Source organism: Rhyacophila brunnea, unplaced genomic scaffold (assembly GCF_057557595.1).
Source record: "Rhyacophila brunnea isolate RB1 unplaced genomic scaffold, BYU_Rbru_1.0 scaffold_22, whole genome shotgun sequence".
NCBI classification, from domain to species: Eukaryota; Metazoa; Arthropoda; class Insecta; order Trichoptera; family Rhyacophilidae; genus Rhyacophila; species Rhyacophila brunnea.
Window position 1 is genome coordinate 22,841,101 of NW_028232882.1, and position 22,959 is coordinate 22,864,059.

At 31.8% G+C, this 22,959-nt stretch overlaps 1 protein-coding gene across 4 annotated transcripts; it reads right to left on the bottom strand.

Moving 5' to 3' along the window:
- Positions 1 to 546: 546 nt before the first annotated feature.
- LOC147070224 (mitochondrial glycine transporter-like) lies at positions 547 to 19,172 on the bottom strand. Of its 4 annotated transcripts, none has more exons than XM_085949703.1 (7): positions 19,055 to 19,172; positions 18,773 to 18,870; positions 11,340 to 11,470; positions 8,631 to 8,718; positions 4,600 to 4,775; positions 3,088 to 3,263; positions 547 to 2,360 (listed from the first exon to the last, which is right to left on the bottom strand). In XM_085949703.1, exons 2-7 carry the CDS (start codon positions 18,854 to 18,856, stop codon positions 2,071 to 2,073), a joined length of 945 nt encoding a protein of 314 aa, XP_085805829.1. In that variant the 5' UTR covers positions 18,857 to 18,870; positions 19,055 to 19,172; the 3' UTR covers positions 547 to 2,070. The 4 variants fall into 4 exon arrangements, with proteins under 4 accessions (XP_085805829.1, XP_085805831.1, XP_085805830.1 ...); XM_085949705.1 differs by having other exon boundaries at positions 19,005 to 19,121; XM_085949704.1 differs by having other exon boundaries at positions 18,773 to 19,147.
- Between the last annotated feature and the right edge of the window lie 3,787 nt (positions 19,173 to 22,959).

Consider the following 22,959-nt stretch of genomic DNA (forward strand, 5'->3'; position numbering starts at 1 on the left):
GATCAGATTTAGTTTCATTCCAGAATAAATTTTATCAATATTAAATGACAGCAGTTTTAACGAGTTATTGACAAGTCAAATGTGAATATGTAAATTAATTCATTTAGATATGATTCTAATTCCTTCTTTTACAGTCAAAGAGTGATAAAAAAAATGGCTAGGTGTATAAAAATATACACTCCTGTGGGTTTGTTACCAAAAGTTGGTAAGTCGATAATTTAGGTATTTGGAGTTAACAACGGATTATGACGTGTCTATATACATATAGGTATGCCAGAAAAGGTCATCCGATATATAGAACATGCACATAAAGCACAAAGAAATTAGCATTATCCCTTATTTTAGAGGGCATGTCAAACTAAAAATTGCAATTACTCCATTACATGATTTTGAGACTTATAAACTTTTGTCAGTAACACCACGATATATTTGTAAAAGATTTGAAACAAGAAAGTAATTAATTATTGATGACAGATTGAAAAAGATGTTTAATTAAAAAAAAACAATGGCTAGTGAAAATGATCCAGAGTATTTAATTTTTTTTTTGTGTGAATTCTAAAGTCCAAGTTTACCAACTGTGCCAGATTTATTTATCAAAGAAGTCATGTTAAAAGTTTTTAATCTTTTTAAAACTTATTGAGAGAGACTGTCATCTTAATAATTATGAGTATAGATAATATAATAAAAAGGATAATTATTATTGCATTAATTACCGTATTTAAAATATACAAGGTCTAATATTTTTTAATTATAGGAAATATAGTGATATTTTTTATCACAATAAAAAATAAAAATATAACCCCTTAATATAAAAACAAAAACTAAAGAAAGTTGAAAAATATTTTACAACATACAAACGAAGAAATAAGCATATTATATAAGTATTTCTATTACAAAGTAATTATCGTTAATTCGTTTTTTAAATCTTTGGTAAATAATAGATTCATTTTTTTTAACAGGATCGCTTAAACTAAAACATAGGTAACTCGTAATAGGATAAAAATTTGAGCTGCACTTTTCTAGGACGTTCACAATCCACGCGGATGGGTCAACACAACTTATTTAACCGAATATAATTATGCCATCGATCATCAACACTACATTTCAATAAACTACAAAACAAAGAAAACGACACAATATAATAATATTTTCTCTAAAAGACTTGTACAAAACAATATGGCATACAAACAAATTCAATTAATAGAGAATATTCGAGAGATTTAATATTCAAATGGCACGATTTCATATACATAAATATATCAGCATAGTCTGTCACATACTGGGATTCAAACCCAGGACTGTTCACTTGCTAAGTTACAACAGCCAAAATTATACATTTTACGTAATAGAAGATCATTTACAAATATATAATATATAAAAATTCTAAAAATATTATGCTGCCAATTAATAAAATATATCATAATCATATTCTATTTTGATATGCATAATATTAATTACTTAGGCGATTTTTTATTGCTTCCAATAATATTAGAATATTATTTAAATAACTTCAGAATATATGAGTATGTCTTAATACATCTTGAAAATTATAATCATTTCCTTGTGGAATGGTTATTTTAAACATTTTACATAAAAACCACATAAATTTTAAACTAATCAGATTCCAGACAACGCAATATTTAAGTACAAGTTGTACTTATAATATTGTATTAAAAACTTAGAATTTAAATTGCATCAATTCTATATTGAGAACTCCTAATACCAAACAGAAACTAATGACATTTTACAATATCAAATGTCGTTTGTAATGTTTAATTTCACCTCTGTGGTTTTTGGGCTAAAAAGAATGAAACTTACTATCGAAAGAAAGCTAAGTTTCCATCACATTTTTGCCCGATTTACTTTCAATTAAATCAAATTCAGAATAACAATAAACACTGTCTAGTGAGTGATTGTTTTCATCTGAAATATCCAATTCTTGATAAAAAATCGCACGTCCAAAGCACACTAGCTTAATCCAAAAGGATTAATTTAATACTAATTCCAATATACTCGGTCGTCTCGATTGACAAATTATTAATCCGGTAAATATTCCGTTGACCTCAGCGTCTACTTGAGTCCCATGCTCCGCGTCATCTGCTCGAATAGCGTCCAGGCCATGGAGGCCATGAGGGTGCGGCGGAGCATCCTGGGGACGATGCCCTGAAGGTAGCCCATCGCACCATGGTTTTGGTGAACGTAGAGAGCCGCGCTCAGGACCGTCGGGAACTTGTTGGGGTACAGCTGCATGCGGGTCTTGATCACATCGGCCGGATTCGTGGCCACCGATGCCATTATTCCCGCCATTATACCGCACGAGAAGTGCAGCACGCTCGATTGCGTTGGAGACACTAGCCATTCTGTAAAGAACAAAAAATTCATCATTAATTTATATTCGATTTGTTACAATTTCACTTTTAGATTATAAATAATCGCATCGCAGATGTTCAACATATTCATTGACATCACAAAAATCATTTCAGAGTCATTTGAAATCAGTTTTTATTTAACTTTTTTCGTGTAAAAGAATATAAGTGTGTAGAGCGGTAGTATTCTACTGCAGACTATTTAGATTTTATCATTTTATAAAGTTCATAATTATTCCTCTCAATAAAATGCACTTAATTAATTAATGAATATCGGTTCTTAGCAATTAAATCCCGCGACCTGAATCTAGTTGTGATTTCAACACATGACCTTTTTCCTATTGGCAGAAGATCAAATAGTCCAATTTGAAGTTAACGTAATATGGAATATTAATTTCAGTAAATTTACGAATTTTATATTAGACATCATTACATGATTAATTGGAAGCTAAAGGCTATCGGGCTATCTGAAGAATTATCTTACAAAAGTAGGGTCTCATGAAATATCATTGACGTATTATTAAATAAAGAGGGTGTTTCATTATAATAAGCATGGCGTGTGAAGCCATGATGTTAGTTAGCGTTGATCAAATACAAGCACGTGGCTAGAGTAAGTTTCATTATGTATTTATTTTTATGTATCTGCAATCATTTCAAATGAGGGTCTTGGAATTGATCTTTAAATTAATAAAATAATTATCAAAACAGTAAAATTTCTTACCTTTTGGTATGGCTTGCTTTCCCTGAGTGTAGAACATGAGATAGAGTCCTGAGAAAGGTGCGTCTCTCGCCAAGGTGGGTCCGAGACCGCAGTGCAACCCGCGGAGCCCTTCCACGCGCCAAATGTTACGTAGTGCCCCCAACACGCTGGTGTAACCGTATACTCCCGATTCAAATCTAAAATTAAAAAAAAACATATATTAACATTATTGAAAATATATTATCATGAACCTTATAATAAATACCAAAAATTATCAATTTAACTACATCACTTAACCTTGTTTGAGACTATGAATACATTTTGAGAATATGTGAAAAATATACAAGGACATCGACATGAAAACTCGCTAATTATTTTATTTAGCAAAGGTAACAAAAGCATCACAATGCTTTACCAGTATTTTCTGGCTTCGTATTGACAATTCGGTTACAGCCTAAATTTCATTTTAAAGATGCTAATAGAAACAAATTCAGATGTACAAGAATAATTTAAGCCACTCTACTGAAAAGTAATGATATCCCGAAATCTTTATTTTGAGATAAATGTTTAAATCAAAAATCGCAACACTTCTACTGCCATCAGTTATCAATATCAAATATTGAGTTTCAGTTGTTATGTAGACAAATGTATCTTGCACCATTTGAACTGATTTATTGTAAACTAGCATTATTGTGATTTTCCGTAGAAGGCTTCGATTATAATTATGTTTGGTATTTTTTTCGAGGCATAAAATGTGATATGATTTTAAATTCTCCCCGGGATTGTAAATGTGTTTATCGCTTGCATGTGTGAGTAGCATAGCATTAAAGGTTGTTCAGAATCGTTACCCCATGTATAGTGGAACAACGATTATTATAATAGTGATAATTTAATATGAAAGTCAAAGATCAAACCACCACAGCAAATGCTATCGGAAAGTGTGTATGATTTTATTTTAAAATATTACACACGCTGATAATTCATGATAGATATCGATAGTATAAACAAAAATCGTTATCGTATTCAGGTACAGAGTTGCATTTTAAAAAGATTAACTATTTATAAACCGCATGCAATAAAAGCACAGTAATACGTTTTGCCAACACGATACGATGTCAATTTAAGTGCATCCATCGTCATAAATTTGACTTTATTATTGTTATGTTGCCCACACTCGATATGTGAAATTTATCAAAATATTTTCACTGTCGTCTCTCCACAGGGGGCCGAGACCTTATGACTTTTGCAATTGCGTAAATGACCCCCCATTAAACCCCAAGTAAACCACTATTAATAACAACAACGCGGCCGAGTCGCCATGCGAAAATTATCATTTTACAGAGTTATATTTTCGTCCCATGTATTGTTTTTTTAAAGTATATTACAAGATAATTTTCTTGCTGACGTGCGAGTTATTACGATAAGAAAATTCAGAGCGTTATAATTTGCAAACAATATAAAGTAATTTTATTTAAATCAGTGAAGTTAAATTAATTTTGTTACATAGCTATATTTTTAGGATCCGATTTTTACCTGGTCTTCACGACAGTGATGGGGATAAGTACGACACCACTCATGCTGCGGGCCACAACGCCGAGGCCGACTGCTTGAAACGCGGTGATGCCCTCTCCACTCTTCACCACTTGGGTCTTCAACCAGTGCAGAGAGGAAAAGTATAGTCCTACGCCAGGAACGCAGCGAGCTATCGACTAAAACAAAAGAAAAACTAAAATCAATATACATATTCAAATGGCGGCATCTTATCAATGAAACAAGAAACAGACACACAATAACAGTCTAGTATTGTCACTTTTTACAAACAACATTTCGGACAATCCTATGATACGTTATCATCATCCTCGCCAGCCAGTCATACACCATTAATTAATCATAAAAGGGTAATAAACCATTGTCTAATAATGTAATTATCAATAATTAATTATGAAATCATCACAATGTTTATATTCACTTGAAAATCTCTAATATATTATAATATCGTCAACTTCCATGCGTTTGGCGTCGCAATCTAAAGAGAGATAGGACCATTATCGAATGATTTTCAAGTGTAAATACTTCAAATCTACGTATGTAAAATACCAATATATACATTTATGTTTGTTCCTTCCAATTTTGAATTTTTACCATAGACTAGGATAACGATAATTTTGGATTTGATTTAAATTTGATGTTCTTTTGTCTGACTTTTACTGCTAGTGCTGTCATAATAATTATTTTCATTTTTACATTTCTTATTGTAAGCCTAGATACAGTTGTTTTGATATTAAAAAATGTAATTATTATTGTTTTGCCATGTAAGATAATTCAGCTATTACCAAAGATGTATGAAATTGAAGCAAAAAAAAATGATTGATTCACATATGAAATTACCTACAAGTGACTTTGCACTGCATTCTCATTTGAAGAGAACTTTACACTACTGCTGTGATATTTATTAGCCAATTTTCGAGGAATGTAAAAAGACAATCCGTCACAATGAGTAGACAAGTAGCATTATTAAGTCCAGTAAGTGAACATAAAAAATGGCAGCCATTGCATAATGCCATTGCATAATGCCAATATGATAATATTTGAGTTTACCAACATAACCATGCTTCATGTGTTTGCTAAATAATTTCAAATGTTAAAAAGGAAACAACATAATATCATAATATATTTGAACCATTAGGCTCCTTTTATTGAGAGTCCAAATACTTTGGCTAGTACTGAATAAAACAAAAATAATGTAAATCATTATAAATGTTATGATTTCGACTGAAAGTTTATAATAATATTATAAACTTTCAGTCGAAATCAATGATATTATCATCATTAGTAGTTCTCACGAAATAGTTAAATGCAACACACTTTCGTTTGCAGATAAAAACAGCAAGTGATAATTATTATAATTGACAATTACTACTATATTATCAGATTGACTTCATTGAACTGTTCCAAATATGCCAATGTGAATAGACAATGTATGCACTATCATTGTAGTGCCCCCCTAACCTTTATAGAGGCGTCTACAATTAATGCGGTTCATAGAGGCCATATTATCAAAATGACATTTCTTATCCGATACGAGTATGTACATATTCATATTATGTAATTAATTAATTCATAATTTTTATTGCGTCTAATTTTTGAATGCATGTCGTCTGACAAATTGCATCCTACAATCAAAATCAGGTCCGCTCATTACATGTACCCGCATCCAGTGATGGCAAAGAAAAAGTTTAATTTACTGTTTCACTATTTCAAAAAATGGCTTACATTCTGAGAAGTAGAAGTCGGTGGATTGTTCTGCTATATATGCGTGTATTAGTGGCGAAGGGTGGAGGTAGGTTGCGAAGATTCAACATAAATAGTGCACACTTTGTCAAGTCATACTTATTTGTTTTCATTGAACTAAGAATACCAATTGCAGATTGTGTTGGTTAGATTGTAAAATTCAATTAAACCTGTCTTAACCAAATCATAATAGATAAAATATCTTCTATCTATAAAATATTATAATACATTATCTATTAAAATTTTAGATGTTTTATAGATAAAAAAAAATATCTTTTTTACTATGTCCGATCCGAAGATCAGTATTAACAGATTTTTGTTTTTTACGAGAAATGGATGTTAGCCACTTGCTCAACCTATTAGGTCCATACTCTGACTCAAACACAAATTGGAAAACTATATGTGTATTTGCCAGACCCAGAATTCGAACGTGGGACCCATTATAAGCCGACACGTAAGCCGCTCGACCATTGTGGGCGCTTTTTTCATAGTTTAGGCAAGGTTTAATTGAATTTTAAAAACAAACCGACAAGATCTGCAATTTGTATTCTTAGTTCAATGAAAACAAATAAGTAAAGCCGCATTTAGACAAAGCGAGCGAATGTTTGTTCTTCCCTCACTCCAGCGAAATTCTCTTGACTTAAACGCTTTTTGTTGAGCGAGCATAAGGATTTCTCTGGAGTGGGGGAAGAAAAAACATTCGCTCGCTTGGTCTAAATGCGGCTTTATATGAGTAACAAAGTGTAGTGTGCACTATTTATATCGAATCTTGAAAGCCTGTCTCCATTCTTCGCCACTGATACATATTACGTAATAACTTATTGTTATTATAAAATATTTCATGAACAACTGTAGAATATTAACGTAATATTATAATATCACTTCACAAGATCAGTATAGATAATTGATACGTAGTTTTTTCAATAAACCGATGGAGATTATTTATATTGTTGATTCGATTATTCTAAAGTACACAAGATTATCATCGCTTGTCAATAATATGTGATAATACACGGTTTCTTTGTGGGTTCGTCTTCCATATCAGTTAACGTAAGTGTTTGATATATTCATTATCTACAACGATTTGTGAAAATTCGAATCGTAGAATTATAATCTATTTTATGAAATGAATAGAAAATTTCAAAATCAGTTATTTAATTCAACTGAATAAAGTATCTTGAATACAAATTAGACACCACTGAAAATATTGCATCACCTTCTTGACTGATGTAATAATATGCTACAATTGACGAATTTTACTAATTACATATTACTCAAATGATTCTACACAAGACGCCATAGAATTAAAAATAAAATTGAAAGACAATACTTAATATAAAAGGTTTTATTACTAAATCACGAAGACATAATAATCATTATTATTAATAATAATTATTTCGTATTACAAAACTATATACATAACTATATTAGGAAATATCTGTACATATTTTAATTACGATATAATGCATTATGTGGTACAAAATTCATTCAACTGTGACCTTACGTGTTTATTATTTTATGTCAAAATACAATAAATCAATATGAACTTACATAATTTTGATAACACAGAAAATATAAATAACCAATACAAAAAGCCCAGCAGGAATCGAACCTGCGTCTCTCAGGTTTCGCCCCCATGCACATTAACCACAATGCTATAGGTATCCTATGTAATTGTGACAAACTTTAACTAATGGCTCTTACAATAATCTCTGAAGCGCTTTACAAATTGAGTTACAATTGGCAATCGGCTTTTTTGTATTTTAAATCAAAGTAGGTATTTTCTATTGATTACCTATTAGTGTTATATATATGTATGTTCAATAAAAAGAATATTACATTCTTAATTTTTGTGAATTATTCGTTGAATAAAAAAAATCGTTAATTAAATCAATATGAAATTTTATTATATTATGAGTTGACCCTTTTATCATTTAATGTGATTTGCCTACTTAATATATGAGACTTTTTATGGTGAATGTGTGAGTGCGGTGGTTAGCTCTTTTATACATTGTGAAGTGTATTGGCAATATTTACCCAAGTGCTTATAGAATGATTACATATTACAATATATACACAACAGGAGTGTGTGATATCGGCTACAATATTTAGTGAAAACTTTTTCTTTCAAGAAAAAAACCGGTCTATGTATAAACACATATGTATTCAGCGTAAGGTGACCACAGCGAGCGATTTTGATGAGATTTGGTTTCATGAGAGATATAAAATATCTCACGAAATTCGTTATAAGTAATAGTATAAAGAATACATACCGGTATCATGCCCCGCCATAGTCCGGTTATTTGGTCTTGTCTCACAATGTTGGCAAACACATTTATCATGCCAGGCTGAATACGGCCCCTGTAAATAAAACAAATAGTACAACATTAATAACAATTACAAATTGATTTAGCAATTATAAAATGATTAACAATTGAAAGATGATTGGCAAATACAAATATTTGTAAACTCAGCAATGAGTAATTTCAATGAAAAGTATTTAAAATTTTATAAACACTATATACATGAAAAGCCAAAAAGTCAAAACGGCGTAAGAGACATTTTGGCCAAAATGAAATAGAATGTAATTTTCATAAGTTATTCTGTGGCAAAGTTACGCCTACGATGGCCGAGCGGATGATGTGTCGGCCTATAATGTTGTGGGTCCCGGATTCAAATCCCGAGTTTTGAGTCAGAGTATGGACCTAAAAGGTTGAGCAAGTGGCTAACATTCATTTCTCGTATATATAAAAATCTGTTAATACAACCTCCACTCTGTTTTTTTTTGGTACGGTAAATAGTTAAAAATATATGACGAAAACACTAAATTTCGAATCGCCCTCTTAATGATGCAATTTGTCATTTACAACTCGACTGTTGTTTGTTGTACACATTCCCAGAATGTAGTAAAATATTTAATAGTTAGATTTTTGAGTTAACAGGTCTGTGGGTCTATTCTACATACAAGGTGGCTCTCGACGGTAGTTTATCATAATATGTATGTATTGAGGCGGTTAATTGTTCCAATAAGTTAACAAAACTCTCGGTTGTGTTATCTTTTAAAGTGAGATGGACAGTTCTGATACTTTAGACGGCTAACTCATTGTAACAATTATAATACCTCAATACATCAACATGACAAACTACCGTCGACAGCCGCCTGGCGTATAAAATAGACCCACTGATCGTAAAAAAATATCCAGCTAAGTTCCAACAGTAATAGATACTGAAGCTTTAATCAACAAATAAAAAGCCGACTCCGCAGTGAGGATTCTGGGTAATACAGACACACTGCCCCGATCAAAATAATAGAGAAAGTGAAACTATATTCATGATATATAAAAGTCGATTAATAATAGACTTTTTTGTTAGATCAAAATGATCCTAATTTATAATGTAACAAAGAAATAATATTCAATGAAGCTATTACCATATTATTATGTAAGTATGCAAATTGTGTATTGGCAAAAACGTGTTTGTTTATTTCAACAGTGATTGATTTTATCTCATTTGCATAAATATTTTAAATTTAAAATTCGCGAAGGACAACTTTTTTTTGAAAGAATGGTTTAAAACAGCAGCATGCTTATTATCGGCGTTTGCAATATAACCTTGTGTAATAACAAAGTTTGCGATTTAACTAAGAGAGCCTGTCATTGTATAAGTAAGGAGGAAGTTAAAAATGCACCGATAAGAATATTTTCAAATAAGATAAAATAAATGTAAATGATGTATAAAATATGAGCACAATCGAGAAAGGAAGACATCGGCGAAATATTAATGTTGCTCGATTATTCACATACAACGAAATGTTGTTCAAAAGCTTAGCGTTAGTATTCAAATTAACTGTATGGTATTTAAGTTCAATATTTACATATTCTTACATAACGTTATTTCTTGTTTTTAAGATTTGTGATACATTTTATAATATTATATATATATGTACAACAAAAGAATTTTTACTTAAGCCAAAACAAGGGAAGTGACTAATATAGAATTACACTCATTTATTTTATTATTATATTGGGTTTATACAAGGTTTGAATTTTTGTCGTTTGGAGATGCCTGTATCCGGAAAAATCGTTCAGAACCTGTGGTCAGTTTTGATTACAATCGATCAGTGACGAAGGGTGGAGGTAGGCTGTTAAGATTTGACATAAATACTGCACATTAAACTTTGTTAGACATACTTTTTGTTTTACCTTGCTTATTAGGGTAGGGTATGGTTACGGCAGGGTTTAATTGAATTTAAAAAACAAACCAATTTGCAATTAATTGCAAGTAATTCGTATTTTTAGTTTTTAGTTCAATGAAAACAAGTAAGTATGACTGACAAAGTTTAGTGCGGATTATTTATGTCGAATCTCCACAGCCCATCTCCACCCTTCACCACTGCAATCGATTGCATACCGCCTCATACAAACGAGTAGATCAATGAATGGTCTTGTTTGCCTAATAAAAATTTAGCAAAAACCGTATCATATAAGAAATAACAATGAGTTACGTTTTGACTACATGAATATTGTCTCAAGATTGAATGAAATATCTGGCCACTATTAGCCAAAGGTATGGACATTGGAAAAATGATAAATTTCATGAATGATAATATTTAAAAGCAAACGCTTATGTCTGTTTACACAACTGATTTCAAACATTAGTGTATTAAGTATTTCAGAATGTTGACAATTGAAATTAGCAAACACGAGCACGAATTGTAAACAGTATCATAGAAATAGAATGCACAAAACGCTGCCAGTTTGCTTTACAAAGTGCTTTGAGTATCATTCCTGTGTTGCTATTTGTGTAGTTTTTTTATTAATTAATAGAAATAGAAATTGCAATTTTTTTATTTTGCCGACATCAGAAGATAAAAATGATTTGTACAAATTTAACGTGAGTAACTTCAAGATATTATTATAGGCTCTTTTTTTTAAAATAGTCGATAATTGTACGAATTAATGCAAATTATTTGTGTGACTTACCCGACAGCTGTTTGCAGTGACGAGGAAGGCGCCTGTAGCCTTGTTTTCACTAGATCTAAGGGTTGAAATAAGATTGTGCTGACGGTCCCAGACAAGGATCCGGCAACGAAAGCCTTCACAACTGGATGAATCTGAAAAAAAAGACATCCTTAAGTTACAGAGGAAATAACACATTAAATTAAATCAATTAGGTGACAGACACAAATACCGATTAAACGGTCTTATGTTTTGAATAAATTTACAATGAAATCATTTCTAATATATTTAAATAACTGAGGTTAAAGAGAGTGACATAAGTTATAGATAATGTTTATCGACACTTGGTTTATTATAATGTATACTTACATCCATTTTAATCTTGAGAGTAAAGAATGTGATTCCTTATGAGTCAATTACTGTCTCAGTCAACAGTCTATAAGTATCACAGTATAAGGTAAATCTGCCAATTCGACAGGTAATAATAATCCAAAGGTAATTTTGTATGTATCTTCCAATAATGGGTTTATTGAACGATACAATCGTATCGCTTTAGCTGCGGCCGATTTCAATCGGGTGGGTATACAAAAGCTTTTTTATACTTTATATGTTTGAACTGGTAAAAGGATGCTGTCAATATTGAAAAGCATACGTGCTTAGACAGTCGCCTTAAATATAGCAGCGGATGGCCAATATCGTATCGGAGTAATCTGAATAATAGATGGGATTCACTCGGAAAAGACTGGAATACATTTTTTCTTCCACTGAATCTAAAATTAAACTCATGAATGTGTCGAACAACCGGCGTCACTTTCAATAATCTGAAGATATCAAGAAAAATCCGTGCGCACTGAAAGTTTTTTTCCCTTCAAATATACAATTTAATTGCGTGCCTATAAAAGAATACTTCGCTTCAGGCTTTCGAAATGTTATATCGCAATTAAAATTCACGTTTACAAATCACTGTTTTTCTTAACGACACAAAAATAATTTAGATCCTTCATCTATAGGCAATTTTTTATCCTTCGGTCGTGATTGGTATGACAAAAATTTATTTGATCGACGGCGAAACACCAATAGAATTCTCGATTGACTTGAAGGTAGCGTGTTGGCTAGAGGAGGTTGCAAAGAGCACTGGCGAGCTGGGCAAGTGAGACCGCTTTTATCAGTGTGATTTCCTTATCTTGCCACAGCTGCCAGACGATATTCTTAACAACTCGAGAGGGGGCGGTCAAAGATCAAGCCCGCGCGCCTATTAGCGAGATAGTTTATATATTTCTTTTTCAATTTATGCGAACAACTATATTAACAAGCATATTTTAATAATTATAACAGGGTTATGACAATATTAAATATCTATTAAATTTAAAAAAAAAAAAAAAAAAATTAAATCTTATCCCTTTACTGCCGGTAGGTGTATGTATGGTACCTTGCAGGCCGCGAATTTTATTGCAAAAATAAAAATCAATTTATGTTTCAAGTGGTAAAAACGAATTCTGTTTCAATTCTGAGCATGTGATGATATTCCCAATATATGTCGTTGTGTGTTCAACATTTTTGTATGTTTAAAATAATTGATTTACATAGTAAAATCCCGTTTAAAGCGATGCGTCCAAAGACATCATTTTTGTATGAGCGGCGTGCCGTTCACGGAAAAGTTTGCATCTTAAGATGTCATTGGCAGCCATCCGGTTAAGTTAATACTATTGGTGGATATTGAATTTTAATCAGTTTTCGCGGTCTGGGTTTCGGCTTTCGGCATCGTCAGGTTTTCGAACATAATAATCTTTTTACCAACATTTACTTTTACAATTTTTTTTAAACTTTTACATTTTTACAAATTTACTTTTAACAAACTTTATGTGAATAAGACTTGACAAAATAACCCATTGAGTTTTATTTATGATAAATATTTGTGAAAAGTTCCACCACTCCAAGTACAACACACCCTTGAGACCTTTGACGAAGAACACCGGCTTAGGGCAGAGCTAGCGCAAACCTGATGTGTGTCATGTTTATTTATTTAAGTATTTATATTAGTTATTTATTTACTATGATAATTCCTTTATACTTATCTTAATGTCATTCTTAAGATGATCATTTAATTAGTTACTTTATTATATAAATAGTAAAAGACTTCTCAGTTTTATACATAAGGTAGATTCTACCAAATGAATTGATTAAAGATCATAAGAATGACATTATTATAAGTACAAAGGAATTATCTTAGTATTGTAAAATTTCAAGTGTTGTTAACCGGTTAAGTGCCCAAAGCGTCTTTGGACGCCCTAATTACACCAATTCTTATGTTAATTACTACCAATTAACTACTTGCGGCATAGAAAGGATTAACAATAGGTAGTAAATTGAAATCAAAATTAAATCTACAGTAATTATGTATTTACATTTTATTGTATTTTTAATGTTATATAATATATTTTTTATTTTACTTGTCATTGTTGTATTATATTCTAAGTACTTTTAAAAGTGTGTAGGTAGTAGGTTCAACCACGAATAAACGGAATATACTCGAAGACAAAACTGTCGCTGGTCAAATTCAGCCAAGAGACAGAAAACAGTCGAAAGGCCACTAAATTGACAAAACAATTAGGTGTGTGGTATTACACGTGTGGATCTAACTAGGAAACGTTGGCAGTAGACTAGCGGTGGCTAAGGGTGATGTTAGATATTGTACGGATTGGTGAATCTACATCTTTATGAAACGTAATAAATCTGCTCAATAGTAATTGATTCGAAACGGTGACCGATGCGCACAACATGACAATATCTCAAATTGTTAAATGCAACATGCAATACATAAACCGTTTTCAATGATGTACACTACAAATATTAAAATATCACTAAGACACTAAGAATTTTGGGTTTTTTAGTCATTCAAATAATTAAAATCATTTTTTAAATATATGGGGTGTAGGTCATTTCGCCTCCAAGACAACGATAAATAAAAAAAGCTTTTCTGAAACCGTATAAAAAATAGTCTTCTATATATATGGAGTCTTAATGTGTGAAATTTAAGCAAAAAAGGACCTTGAATAAATTAAATTCAGGTGACTACAGTTCATTTGCAGGTTAATTTGAAGATTCATGTCTTACTCTTTGTCTTTGTCTTGAATACATTGTATAGTGTAAAATTAAATTTGAATACAATTTAACATTTCACATATCTTATATATTTCTATATCAAACCAAACATTTGAATATAAGATTTAGCTATAAATACCTGTGGAAAGATACTAGATAATTTTATCGAGGCAGCCAAAAGCAATACATTGACCATTATTTTTAAGATGGATAATCACATAAAACATCAAGAAATGTGCACATGAACTGCCTACAAAATTCCTAATATGGATCGACTTCTTCTATTTAGTGTCCAAATTCTTTGAATCTGTCTTATTGACATATTCAAGTAAAAACATTGCTTTAGATTGAAATATATTTTATTAATAATAAAATGAAAGCTATATAAACCTGTCACACCTGTTGTTTGTTCCCCGGTGCCATATTGCACAGACTTGTCTCCTAGTGTTGAAAAATATTAAATAGAGTGTTATGTTTGCCGAGTTCCCTTTTATCCGAGAGGACGAGGCAATTATTAATTTATCACTACTGCCTAGTTACTGTATTTGTAGAGACACATGCAATGTCGTTTAAATAAATGCTTCAATTCATGGTGTGATTTTTAGTGACGTAACATTCCAAGCTGACAGCCATTGATGTAATAACTGGATGAGCAGGTGAAAAATAAAAGATTTTTTGTAAACAAGCCTGACCTTAGAATTCATAGTCTGCCATGCTTCACTCATACAATTTTCATTCTTTCAGAAGGTGTCGTCTGTGACATCACGATTTTCTGTATTTTTAAAATAACTCTACTTGCATTGTAATTAGTGTCAATTCAGCAATCGTTAATATTCTGCTAACGTGTAAGGGTCGGTGTATTATACTCAACCGAAAGCTTTTTTTTGTCAAAATTTTGAATGTCTTGTGCCACCCCTGATTGCTGATAGTCCGTTGAACGCTATTGAAATTGGAATATGTATATATTTTCGATAAACTAAAATTGCACAACAGGTTAAAGAATTTTTAAGGTACAATTAGGAAAAAAAACTATACTTAATTACCATTAATCACTTTCCTTGTGATAACTGTCAATGATTCGTGATTTACGGACACTCTAAAATAAAACACAATATAATAATACTTAATCCACATAATTTAATAACAATTAGGGGCGGTTTCGTCAGCTTGGAAGGACACTATCAACTGATGAAAAGAAAACTTATTTATCAAGATATTAACTCAATTTTAACAACCTTGGTTCACAGAAAGCATTAAGACAGTAATATAATATTATGTAAGTGGGTATGTCAAGTTAAAGTTTGGCAGGGTTACTGCCAAAAGTTGGTAAGTCTCTAAATCATGTTCTGAAGTAATTGTAATTAGAATGTTATTATTATTAAAGATAATTAGGCATCTCTTAAATATCCGTTTTTATGTTAATTTTATGTTATTAGTTTTGAATGAATGATTTTGTTATAAAATTATTTGAATTACTTGAAGACTTTCATTTATATGGGACCTGAAGTAATGAAATTAAATGTTAATAATATTTACTTAACTATTCAAAAAAACATTGTGAACAAATCAGAATTGGGAAAATGATATTTAAATTGAAAAAAAAGCAGTTTGAATTCAAATAAGTTAAAATAAAACGCATAATCATTTAATAATATATAGCAAATATTTCCCTCACTCTTAAAGAAAAAAAAAAAATACTTAAGGCCATGCATTAGTTGAGGCACGGTCTAAAAAGATCGTTGCTAGGCGATGTGCGGATTGCGGGTCGCGGGTGAAAATGACGCCTGTCAAACGAAATATTATTTCTCATATAAATCCAACATACGTCCATTTTATGTTCTGTTTATTATTCTATTAAGTAGTAACAATAATAATATGTTCATTGACAAGTTTTCTTTTTAAAGTAAATGGGTAAAGTTTTTAGTCATATTTACACGATTTTAGAATTAATTGGCCCGTCGCCATCACGCAGCAAAGTGACGTGTGTCTGACTCGACGTTCTCTCAATGAATGCGAAGCGAGTACAAACAAAATTTCGTCGCGCATACAGTTGAAAATTATTTGGCGTTTCACTGATGCGTCACCTTAAACGATGTTACACAATAAAATTTTAAAAACAAAATACACACTACACCACCGAAAATGTTTATGTATTTGGGGAGCGCATTGACTGGTCTCACACCCCTCGCCAATGACCTGATAAGCTTGACATATGGAAATTATTTTACTATTATAAAATGGAATTCAAGTAATCGCTTTCTTAAAAATTAATGCCCACAAGCGGTTACGTGTTCGCAAAAAGAACGTAACCATCTGTTTTTTTTAAATAGGTTTTATTGAATAATATCGTTGTACATGACTAAATACATGGTGTGTCCAAAGGATGTAAGCTACAAACGCCGATTTATTATCTAAATTTAGCTGGCAATTTTTTTTAAAAAAAAAGTGATACGGGAAAAACGACTTATCCATCCATCATATTTGTTGTTTTTTTTTTTTTTAACTACATCAGATTATTAATATAAATACCAAATTATTAATTATCATGCACTTCAAGGTAATGTGTGTTTGGACCAGACTATCGACCTAATAGGTTAAGCAAGCAGGTTTCATTTCTCATATTTCAATGAAAATAAATCAGTATGACTGACAAAGTTAAGTGTGCACTATTTATATCAGATTTTAACAGCCTCCACTCTTCGCCACTGCTGTGAGACGATATAAATGAAATTGAATCGTTTTTGAAAACAGTATAATATTCTTCTGCGGTAACAATTCAATTATTTGGATTAAGTGTTCAGTATAATATACTATTTTACATTGATTATAAGACACACGTTTTTCCTCGATTTTGGTGTCTCAGTATTCGGAGTGTCTTAAATTGACCGCATCTTAAAAAAACATTTTTTGAATATGTGTATTAAATAAGGCTCTAAGTACCAAAAAGTAGTATTGCCTGTAGTTACAAAATACCAAGAGATTGCAGTAAAATTTCATGAAGCAGACCTTTTGAATAATGTAGTTTTACAGTGTGAAGCAATCACGGCAGCTTCTATAATTTTAGGTATTAAGAACTCGCAAGTGTCAACACACCATCGTCAGCTATTTTATATTGAATGCCGTTGACCACTGCAGTGCTACTTACACCATTATAAATAAAACACGCCAACGGACTTACAACGTCGACAGGTTTAATTATTTTGACTTGCTTGAGGCACTTAGACTATAGTTGAAGTTATTGGCATTGGTATGTAGAACATTTTTCTATAAAAATGACAGTTTTTATGTTTTTGGTACTTAGCGCCTTAATTAATACACGTATTCATTTTATGGAATCAGTAATCAATGAACTGGTAAAAATGTGATTAAAAAAAATGGAAACCGATTCTGAAGAAATTTCAGGCTCTGATAGTGACTTATTCTTCTTCCTTCATCTACGTAATTAAGTATGTTTTTATGATGATTTATGATGATCGACGCAATACAGTATTGTTTTATGTTAATTAAATAAATATTTAATGAATATAGCGTTGCTTAGGTAAATATTCAAAAATGAAACAATAATTATTAGTGACTTCAATATCTTGTAGGTACTACTCTAATCTAAAGGTTGCGTTGGACTCTTATTTTACAGTAATTAGATATTAAGCAATCAGCTCTTCCAAGCACCAAATAATACAATAAAACTTTTTCTTACCAAATCTATAAATGTTTTCGAAGCCTGGTAGTCTCTACCCTTATAACTTTCACACAAAACTAATTTAGATATATTATACATAAAGAAAATCTTAACAATTATGTTATTTTAAAAAAATTAAGAAAATATAACAGAATCGCTAAAACAAAATATACAGGTGGATTAAGCCGTTACTATAATACTTGACATGTAGGTACATAAAGATTGACTGAACTAAAATCGTTGAACCTGCCTCATTGAAGACTTCATGACGTACAAACTGTCGTAAGAAAGTGTTATTTTTTAATATTTTTTGTTGCTTCAATCTTTGTACTTTTAACTAGATTTTTGAGAGGTTTTTTTTAAAACAACTATCAATTTGTTTTCTTTAAAAATAGGATTAGCTTTTAATAGCGTAACTCAGTGCTATAAAAATAGTTGTTTTGAATTTAGAATCTTTTTAAAGTGTGCAATAATCGCAGATAATATTTAGTGTGGAAGGATTTGTATTGATGTCTCAATTCGGTTATGGAAAAAATGTCCGCGGAGAAATGATAATTATGGGAAGTTCGCAGTTTTTCGAGCAGATAACAATGTTTATGTGAACTATAAACCTATTGCTACGGGGGGCCGTCGGACATGGGGCAGACGCTCAAATAAAATCGTACGAGAGACTTACGTCATTTTGATTTATCTCTGGTAGGCCAATGGATGGCGGGTCAAGAAATAATTCAAGAGGAAGGCCCGGTTCGGTCGTCGGCATGCTCTACGCTCGCCCTGAATTCATAAAGTATTATTGATTTTTTTAGACAAAAAAACCATTCAACATTCGCGACGACATAATATGACGCGTAATAAATAAATCATCATAATATTATTCGCGTAAATGCCAACTGTAGCTTGAACACTACCATAAAAATAAATCGTCACAGTCATCACGTTTGCACATTCTATTAGGTACCTAGTTTAGTTGTCGGTTGTTTTTCACAATAATAATAGCATGGCATTGATTTAAAGTTAAACTACTTTTTATACAATTTACGACACTACACTCTCTGACGTTTTGACAGGTGAACAACATAACATTATCACGATTTCAGTAACAACAACATGCAAAAACAAATAATTAAATTCTCCCTTATCATCACAACCCATGTGTTGCAATAAGTAAATCAGTTTTGTGTGTCACCGGCGAATTGTTAATTCAATATCGAGTTTGAGTGACAACCAACCCATTAAAAAGACTGATAATATGAAAGATACAAACTTTAAACACCTTATCATTTTATGTAATGAAATTGTCAGGCTTATCAGTAAATAAATAACAACAATCATGCAATAAACTATGCAGAAGACAGGTTAATGCCAAATTAAAGGGCTTACAATTGGTAGTAGTGCCCTAAGGGCGGGATTATGAAGTCCATAATCACACATGGAAAACAATAATACCTATTATGATAAATAAATATTTATTTATTATCATCAACCTGGATTGATATAACATCCAATTATATGAACTATTCTTGTTTATTTTGTCAGAGAATCCTATAAAACCATAGTATGGTGAAAGTCTATTTAAAAAAAGTATATTATATGCAAATTCTAAATTTGAAAAATTCTATAATTTAAATAATTTATTTTAATCGTTTTGTGAAAAAAAAAACAAATGATACTCTCATAATAGTTTGACAGATACGGTAAAAGCAGGTCAAGTAACTAGAGTATTGAGAATTTAGTGTGAGAAGCCTCGATGACATTGAGCTACTTTACAAGCTGCTTGTTGGCGAATTTACAATCTGCTTGTAAATTTGCCCAGTGCCATCATCGAACAAGCTAACAAGCAGATTGTAAACAATCTACCGAGAAAAGTTGAAAGCCGGTCAACTTTACCTTGGCGTGTGGGCCTACTGCGTCTGCGCAGTAGAGCGATAGTAGCGACCTCCTGGTAAAAAAACGAACTACTCAATACAAGATGTCAAAATGATACGAAAAATGACGGTTTCAACTCGCTGGCTTGTTGGCTTCTGAGCGAGTGGAAAGTTTTGTGTGTCATCATCACAATCACACTAAAGCGTCAATTACATTGAGCTTTTTTATGAGCTGATTATTGGCAAATTTAAAAGCGGGCGGTTCAGCTACTGCGATTTCATGATTACACACAAAATTTTCCATTCGCTGATAAGCCACAAGCCAGCGAGCGATTTTGACGGAACGTAGTTCGTTTTTTTGCCGGGAGGTCGCTACACTCCATAATAATGTTTCCATTAAACGTCAAAAAGGTAAATTTCAAAATGAGTAGTTCGTTTTTCCACCACCACGCTCTACTGCGCAGACGCGATACGCCCACAAGCCGGCGTGTAGCTTATAAAGTTGACCGGCTTTCAACTTTTCTCGGTGGAGTGTTTACAACCTGCTTATTAGCTTGTTCGATGATTACACTGGGCGAATTTACAGGCAGATTATAAATTTGCCAATAATCAGCTCGTAAAAAAGCTCAATGTAATTGACGCTTAACTGACTCGCCCGCTTTTAAATTCGCCAACAAGCAGCTTGTAAAGTAGTTCAATCAAAGGGTAAATAATAGGGTAGGGTGCTGTAAATATCGGCGTTTGTCAAATAAATTAGTTCAGTGATGGCTTGCTTGGCAAAGTCAGGACACTACATAAGGTAATATTTGAGGTATATGACAATATTATTATCAATGTCATTTCTAGGTATATTAATTTACTAGGTACATAAAATTTAGGTACATGTGCCATGAGATTTTATAACTATCTTTTTAGACCAAACCAAACCTAACCTAACCTAATATTATCTAATATAATCTTAGTTTGTGATAATGATGCATCAAAATGTATGAAAATATCAAATTTTAAATTATTTAACAATTATTGGATCGAAAAGCCTATGCGCCGACAACCGTACATGGAATAAACTGTTTTCGTAAAAAAAAATATAAAAGTTCATGACGGCATCTGCGGCACAATTAGCAAAATTTATTGACATTTTGAATGTGAACACTACCACACAACACGTGGAGTAGAAAAATACCATACGTATAAAAAAGATAGCTAGTTAAATATACTATTATTGTTCTAATGTCAAATGAGACATTTTATGTATTGTCAACAGAATATTATGCTGTATTGATTAGATTCTGCATAAACAGAGCAAAGTTCACGATAAGTACATAATTATTATGTTGAAAATTCCAAAGACCCTAAATAACAAAAACTTCCAACGATAAGAGACCCCCAGCAAATATGTTTATCACAAATAAATTTTATTATTTGACATGTGACTTAAGACCTTCAGATAAATCTTTGCATGGGCTGACAGTATGTACACCAGTGGCGTGGAATTTATTTAAGTAATATATTAACTAGGTACTTAACTGGAAGCACAAAAAGTCAATAGAAAAAAAATAGAAGGTGCTGTGTACAAATTCCCAGACAAATCCAAACAGGAGTAGGGTCCTGGGCTGATGGCAAAAATAATCATTATGTAAATATATTTTTTTTCAAATGATTTCAAAACGCCCAATGAAAAACTTTACGTAAATTGACATCAACACTCCTATGACCAGACAGCTTCGCATCAAAACGTTTCCGGACTGGACATTCATTGGCCATGACCAGTAAATCATAGTCAGGAGATTTTGATGGTTTAGATTATGTACGTTTTATTATGTAAGTATGTAGGTAGGTACATTTAAGATATTAATAACTTTACGGTAAAATCTTCTATTTAGAATATTTTTTATTTTTAGGTAGGTAGTTAAATTTTGTTTAAACCTATATTTTTTTTAGCATGTTCGATCCTAACAAAATCATATGGGCCTCCACAGGGTAGAGGTTGTATTAACATTTTTTTTACGAGAAATGGATGTTAGCCACTTGCTCAACCTATTAGGTCCATATTCTGGGTTTCAAACACATGTTGGAAAACAACATGTGATTTTTTGCTAAACCCAGGATTTGAGCCAAGGACCCATGACAATATCAATATCCACCCCTGAATCAAGCTACTTTCAAAACCAGACATACTATGTCATTATCAGGCCCAGTCATGTATATATTTAACAGCAATAAAACAATGGTTCCGGACACATAAATGTTTTTTTTTTATCACATTTGTTAATGTATATTGAAGAGATGCTTGCAATTTTCTGTTTTTTGTATGCCTAGAATAAGGACTGAACAAATAATTTAAAAACCAATCCTTTCATCATCAAAAATTGGCACAATACGACTTCTACGTCTAGTCTCAGTGCTGTGTGTAGCTGTGTGGGTGTGTAGAGTTTTACCTTTTGGGAATTTGTAGTTCATTTTGATATATTTGTCATACTGTTGGGGTAATTTTTAAGTTTATGAACAGGATGTGTAGCCTAGGTATTTGTGCGGTAATCCAGGATGACAACAATTTTATATGTAGTAAAATTCCAGTGCAGTTCAATCAATTACAATAGGTAGACTGCGCTGGCTAGGTCATATGCAATGCATAAACGATAATGAACCAGATTTAATACCAGGAAATCCAATAGGGTAGGTATAGGAGAAGATGTAAGTGAAAAATTAATAATGATGGTGATGAAACATTTGTGAACTTTTCTTTCTACCTATATTCAGGAGATTGATGAGTGATCCACTTTAAGCAGATGTTTGCCGATGCATACCTAAACTATTATGGTTTGGTTATGCAGGGTTTAATTGGTTTAAAAAAAAATAATCAGCACCATCTGTAAATTGTATTTTTCAATGAAAAAAAATATATATTATGACTGACAAAGTTTACTGTGCACTCTTTATGTTGGTTCAACAACATACTCCTCGCCATTGATAGTCAGTATTTCCTAAACCTTTCAAG